Here is a 7,500-nt window from a genome sequence, read left to right on the forward strand (position 1 = left end):
CTCCTGCAAAAACTGGTCAAAATGTTTTATGCTACAGCTTTCAGGTCTTTGAGAGTTTGTTAGTTCCATCAAATCCTCCCTATTGGAGGTTCTTATTATGTGTGAGATCCTAGGAAGAGGTATGCTAAAGTCTATATCCACACTTTGCTTATCACATGCTGCCCTTGCTAGGCGATCAGCATGATCATGTTTAGCGATTCCAACATCCGATAGTATCCACACAAAATGTATAACATGGCCCCGTTCCTTAGCGCGATAAACATTTATTCTTATATCATTTAGGATATTTCCAGCACCTTTATCAAGAGTGCTCAGATCCTGTAGAGCACTCTGCGAGTTGCAGAAAATTACTCCTGAGTCTTGAGTTAACAGAAAGTCTGTGGCTATGAGTATTCCTGCCAACTTAGTTTGCGTAGTGCTCGCCCAGTCATGAACCCTCTTACAATTTTGGTGCTTAAAAATATTGTTTTTATATACAATATAAGCACATCCTGCTCTACTTCCAGACTGTAAAGATACATCAGTGTAGCACTCATAGTCTTTATTCAGAGTTTCAAGATGCTCATTAATGGTTGCAAGGGCGTGTTGCATAAATATAGCTGGTTGAAACTATATCTTTTTTAGGGACAGCATAAAATACGTTCAATGTCGACATTTTCTACGGTGGAATAGAACGTCCATATGGGGACCAACCCAAGGATATATTTAATTGATGTATGAATTTGTATGTCACTTGCAACCATGAATTTGAGTGTGACTCGGTATTGTTATGCAAAGATGGATTCACTATCTTTTGTTTAAGTTGCCTCTGGAACTCTGTATTATAGAAGGGTTCTTTAATTGCTTTGACACCAAATATAGTATTAATGTATGATATTCTTTCGTAAATAGATGGCAAGTTGAGTTCCGATCTGATGTTCACAATCCTCGTTGTTCTGGGGGCACCGAGAAAGATCCTCATGGCTGCATTCTGTACAATTTCTAGACAAGTTAACTCTGATTCCCTAAATTATATAAGGTGTAAGGCATGGTAATCTATGACTGACCGTATGTAAAAGAGTCTTGCAATGTTAACATTGACACCATGTTCTCTGCCAACAAGAGTCTCGAGTGGCTTCAGCCGCTCCCAGTCTTTTCTTTAAGTTCCTAATGATTTCTGTGTCGTTAACAGTCCCTCCGAGATACTTGTATTTGTGGCAGGATCTAGCTCAATGTCATCCATATGAAAGTTTGGCAATGGGATTGTAAGAGGATTGAGTGCCTTGGTTTTTTAACTGAGATTATCAAACCGCTTTTGCGGACAGTACATTAAGAATCTTTTGCATTCTATCCTCGGATGAGGATTTAATGCAGATGTCATCAGCATAACAAATAATGGAATCATTGCCCTCAAGTGGTATATTGCTTAATAGTCTGTGCATTAAAATGTTAAATAGCATGGGGCTAAATACGCCCCCCTGAGGTGTGCCAAGCTCAAACATTTAGAGCATGAACTTTTGATTCCCCTGAAGAGAACATGAGCTGATCGGTTTCATAAATACATTTTAATCCACGTTAAAAGTTTACCTTGAATACCAAAGCTAGTCAGTTGCTCAAAGATAAGGTCTCTGTTTGCAATATCAAAGGCAGATCTAAGATCAAGAAATACAGTTTGCATGCCTTGCTGAGAATTTGTCAAGTACTCTGCAAAGCATTGCTGAGTGCTACGTCCTGGGAGGAATCCATACAGTCTGGGGGGATATTTACATTTTTATCATATATCGTCACTGATTGTAATATCATTAGTTATTATCATTAACACTGATATCATTACTACCGCTATTATTATCATCATAACTACCAATTATTGTTATCATTACCATCATTGTTATCAATGTTATGATTATCATTATGATATATCATAATCATTATTACTATTGCTATTAATATGATTAGTATAACTGTTATCATTAGCATCATTACCATTAATTTCATGAGTATTATTATTATTATTATAATCATTATCATTATTACTATTGCTATTAATATCATCATTATCGTTATAATTAAATCATCATTGTTATCGTTAGCATTAAATCATCATTATTATTGTTATCATTAATACCATCCTCAGTATTGTTATAATTATTGTTACTACATCTACCAGTGTCATTTTTATAAATCATTACCATTGGCCAAGAATTTTTCTTGAAATGGCATCAACCATCATGATCATCATTACACTTTTTATCATCAATCTCTTCAACAACGCTATCATTCCTCTTGGCAATTTTTGTTCGAACTGAAGGACTTCGGGTAATTTTCCCGAATAATGCCGCGTTACTAAATACCACAAAAATGCTATCGATGGATTCCTCTCAACCTCTACTATCCATAAATAATCGATTTTACCCGTGACCCCCGCCCCCCTCCCATGTCTTTTTGTTTTACCTGATGTTCACTTATTTTATGATGTTTAGTTTTCTATAGGCGACAGCCAACGAGAGCTACCCTTGGATCGACTGCTCAATCATAGCGCTTTCATGTTCCTTATTGTTAGCGAACCCGCGAGTTAAATTTTCGAGTGCGTTTCGAGTCAGATGTTGCATCGTGAAGACGTGTATAATTGTAGTATTGGTCCCGGTATATACACTGGTGACACAGGATACACATAGACGATGTAGTCAAAAGGTGTCATCGCTAAATAAAGTTAGGTTGGTCAGTAGGTTAGAATTTTGTAGACAAAATACCCCGAAAACAGCTCATTCAAAACTCCCGCCAAAATCGCTTCGTACGATCGCTGTGCACACGGTACGCCGTATGGGTAAGTAAATCGTAAAGAAACCGCGCCTTTAACATTTTTATTCTACAGTAGACAGGTATAAGATGAAACTAAGGAATATTTGCGTTATATATAAATGCAATTTATTCATATATCATCCCGCAATTTCCCTGATATACTTCATGACCTCCCCTACTATCGGGACCCAGATTGTGGGGTATAGTGCGGATTATATCCACTATATATGAGTAGGTGAGGGTGACAGAAGTCCATCAATACCACTTTTGTGGTATTTAGTAACGCGGCTTTGTGTGAAAAATTTACCGGACTTCGCTATGATCATATATATTTCGAACCTAATTTATGTTTTAGATATTCTGGTTGAGAAATTAAGGAATTTTTAATCCCATTTTACTTTGCAGGTACTATCTGATAACTGCGTGGTAAATCAGTTGTGTAGTTATATTGCGGTCTTAAAATAACAGCAATTAATATATAATGTAGTAGACGCATATGATTGTCGCAAAAACATATATCAATTATCACGTGGAAGAAGAACATCACGTATTATTTCATTATAGAATATAAATCCATGTATTGGTACAATCATCGCATTCAAATGCTTTGTTTACAATCCCACTGTGAGGTACATAAGAGCAATCCATACCTCGCTTGGCAAGATTATGGCTAATTTTTCCAAGTGAAATTCTTGGTCAAAGAAGATAACTTAAAGGCGCTGTCACACTAGAATATTTTCCGTCGTTTTATTTCGTCAATTTCAAAAATTGTCAATTTTTGGAGGCACGCAGTCACACTAGCGCTTAACCGACAGGTGCTATCGGCTTAGTAATGCGATACTCACCTCGTAGTTGTAAACAAAGGCGCCGAACAAGCGATAGTGCGCAGCGATGATAAATGATTTAGCAGATGATGAGCGTAATAAGAAAAAACAATAAAATGTTCTCAATCAAATATTCCTCTGAAGGGCGTGTGTCCGTGCAAGAGAATGGACAGTCCAATGTGTTTCAAAGCTAGAGGAGAAATGGCGCGCTCTGCGGCTGACGGATGTAAACAATCAAATTGAGCACTTACAACAATATTTAATTATGGAAATAAAATTTAGATTTGCATATTTATATTTGTTAATTTCATAATATCTATAAGAATAATAAGTTTCATTTAATTTTATTATAATTAACGATTTTAAACAAATACAAACATTTCAAAATATAGTTCTTGATTTGAGTCCGCTTGGCTTAAAAGACGACGGAAATGTTTTCACGCGGAAACGCGGAATTATCGTCTGACCAGAAAAACGACAATTCGCTCAAAAATTGACAATTTTTCAGAAAGTTGACGGAAAAGTGCTAATGTGACAGCGCCTACTATTCCTTGACTGGTAAACTTCTTGCTTAAAATCCTTTATTTCTCAGAGCCAGGTTCGATTCCGCCCACCTGGCCTCCCCTGAAGATGTGTTCCGAGATTCAGGCAGGCGGCAGTCAGGCTCCACCCAAGCCGCCAAAGCCGCCCGTGCCTCCAACTCCACCGAAACCCCCACTCCCACCCCCCACACTCCCGCCACCACGACCCCCAAAGCCACCTACTCCACCGACTCCACCTACCTTCCCGCCGCCGACCCGTCCGCCTACGACTACACGACCTCCTACCAGTTCGCCTCCTACGACCTCACGCCCGTCGTCGACTACACGCCCTTCTTACCCTACCCCTTCACGCCCTTCGTCAACCTCACGCCCACCTTACCCTACCCCTTCACGCCCTTCGTCAACCTCACGCCCACCTTACCCTACTCCTTCACGCCCGTCCTCGACTGCACGACCTCCCTATCCTACTCCTTCACCCCCGTCGTCAACCTCACGCCCACCCTACCCCATCACGCTGCCCCCACGCCCGCAGCCCACGACTCCTAGACCCATTTTCCCAATAACTCCACATCCGTGTCCGTGTGCAACACAGCCCACGCATCCTATCGACATACATTTTCCTGAGCCTGTAGATCCAGGACGACCTCCTCACCCAGTAGATCCAGGACGACCTCCTCACCCAGTAGACCCAGGACGACCTCCCCAGCCGATAGGAGTAGGACCTATAGGTATTCTTCCTCCACACCCAGTAGATCCAGGACGACCTCCTCACCCAGTAGACCCAGGACGACCTCCCCAGCCGATAGGAGTAGGACCTATAGGTATTCTTCCCCCTCACCCAGTAGATCCAGGACGACCTCCACACCCTGTAGATCCAGGACGACCTCCACACCCTGTAGATCCAGGACGACCTCCTCACCCAGTAGATCCAGGACGACCTCCACACCCTGTAGATCCAGGACGACCTCCTCACCCAGTAGATCCAGGACGACCTCCTCACCCAGTAGACCCAGGACGACCTCCCCAGCCGATAGGAGTAGGACCTATAGGTATTCTTCCTCCACACCCAGTAGATCCAGGACGACCTCCACACCCTGTAGATCCAGGACGACCTCCTCACCCAGTAGATCCAGGACGACCCCCACACCCTGTAGACCCAGGACGACCTCCACATCCTGTAGATCCAGGACGACCTCCTCACCCAGTAGATCCAGGACGACCTCCACACCCTGTAGATCCAGGACGACCTCCTCACCCAGTAGATCCAGGACTACCTCCACACCCTGTAGATCCAGGACGACCTCCTCACCCAGTAGATCCAGGACGACCTCCACACCCTGTAGATCCAGGACGACCTCCTCACCCAGTAGATCCAGGACGACCTCCTCACCCAGTAGACCCAGGACGACCTCCCCAGCCGATAGGAGTAGGACCTATAGGTATTCTTCCTCCACACCCAGTAGATCCAGGACGACCTCCACACCCTGTAGATCCAGGACGACCTCCTCACCCAGTAGATCCAGGACGACCCCCACACCCTGTAGACCCAGGACGACCTCCACATCCTGTAGATCCAGGACGACCTCCTCACCCAGTAGATCCAGGACGACCTCCCCAGCCGATAGGAGTAGGACCTATAGGTATTCTTCCTCCACACCCAGTAGATCCAGGACGACCTCCTCACCCAGTAGATCCAGGACGACCTCCTCACCCAGTAGACCCAGGACGACCTCCCCAGCCGATAGGAGTAGGACCTATAGGTATTCTTCCTCCACACCCAGTAGATCCAGGACGACCTCCACACCCTGTAGATCCAGGACGACCTCCACACCCAGTAGACCCAGGACGACCTCCCCAGCCGATAGGAGTAGGACCTATAGGTATTTTTCCTCCACACCCAGTGGACACAGGACGACCTCAGCCTATTGGTATAATAATACCTCCTCACCCAGTAGATCCAGGACGACCTCCACATCCAGTAGATCCAGAACGACCTCCCATCGATATACAGTTTCCTGAGCCTGTAAATCCAGGAAGACCTCCTCAGCCCGCCGGTCAAGTACGACCTCCTCACCCAGTAGATCCTGGACGACCCCCTCACCCTGTAGATCCTGGACGACCCCCTCACCCTGTAGATCCTGGACGACCCCCTCACCCTGTAGATCCTGGACGACCCCCTCACCCTGTAGATCCTGGACGACCCCCTCACCCTGTAGATCCTGGACGACCCCCTCACCCTGTAGATCCTGGACGACCCCCTCACCCTGTAGATCCTGGACGACCCCCTCACCCTGTAGATCCTGGACGACCCCCTCACCCTGTAGATCCAGGACGACCCCCTCACCCTGTAGATCCTGGACGACCCCCTCACCCTGTAGATCCTGGACGACCCCCTCACCCTGTAGATCCTGGACGACCCCCTCACCCTGTAGATCCAGGACGACCCCCTCACCCTGTAGATCCAGGACGACCCCCTCACCCTGTAGATCCAGGACGACCCCCTCACCCTGTAGATCCTGGACGACCCCCTCATCCTGTAGATCCTGGACGACCCCCTCACCCTGTAGATCCAGGACGACCCCCTCACCCTGTAGATCCAGGACGACCCCCTCACCCTGTAGATCCAGGACGACCCCCTCACCCTGTAGATCCTGGACGACCCCCTCACCCTGCACCCCCTGTGTACCCACCCTCGCCTGAATGCCCCTACCCTCCTCACCTGTGCACCCCCCGCCCCCCCGTCCCCCCAATAGACCAGTTCCCACCGTCCGTACCCGAACCCACAGATAGGCCTACCCACCCAACCATCCCTCCCTCGGTGATAGACACTCTGGGCGGGTCGTCGGAGTGTGAGGGAGACAAATGCTGCTGTGACTGCAAGGACGAGGACGACGACGACGACCACGATGATGATGATAGATTTAGGTCGAATCAACTTCTTTACTCGAACCTGCAGGGGCAAAGGTCAGTTCGTAGTCTTCGTTTTTTTTTGTTTGTTTTTTTCAAAAGTCATTGGCTTGGCTCCTTGGATGTACAGGATGAGGGCTTGAATTGTTTATTAGTCATTTGTGATCTATTCCTAGTTGGCAGAAAATGAAGAAAAAAAGCGTTTTGGTTAACGGTTGGTAACCCACGCACAGTCGGCTGAGTGCGTCAAAATTTCATATCAGAGGAAGATATGTTGGAAGATATGCACATGACACATCCAAGGGGGCAGGTGCAAGCTATATATTAGTGTTATTGCGCACTATAGAACTGATGTTCTATGCTAAAATGATATAGTAATTTAATGTTAAAATTTGTTGTACTTTCCAATAGACTATATCAAGCAGATTTATCCTGAAATCGCTGTAAGC

At 45.5% G+C, this 7,500-nt stretch overlaps 1 protein-coding gene across 2 annotated transcripts in view; it reads left to right on the forward strand.

Annotated features, from left to right (window-relative positions):
* The window catches only part of LOC122257024 (uncharacterized), a 96,691-nt gene that overhangs the window by 87,925 nt on the left and 1,266 nt on the right, over positions 1 to 7,500 (forward strand). Inside the window, exons 4-5 of one of the 2 annotated variants that reach the window (XM_086536395.1) lie at positions 4,195 to 4,908; positions 5,029 to 7,108. In XM_086536395.1, the coding sequence (XP_086392521.1) occupies positions 4,195 to 4,908; positions 5,029 to 7,108 (2,794 nt within the window). Of the gene's footprint in view, positions 1 to 4,194; positions 7,109 to 7,500 lie in introns of both variants that reach the window. The other variant, XM_086536394.1, reaches the window with a different exon arrangement.

Source organism: Penaeus japonicus, unplaced genomic scaffold, assembly GCF_977035675.1.
Source record: "Penaeus japonicus unplaced genomic scaffold, GWHDUDI00000001_assembly GWHDUDI00000004, whole genome shotgun sequence".
Taxonomy (NCBI): Eukaryota; Metazoa; Arthropoda; class Malacostraca; order Decapoda; family Penaeidae; genus Penaeus; species Penaeus japonicus.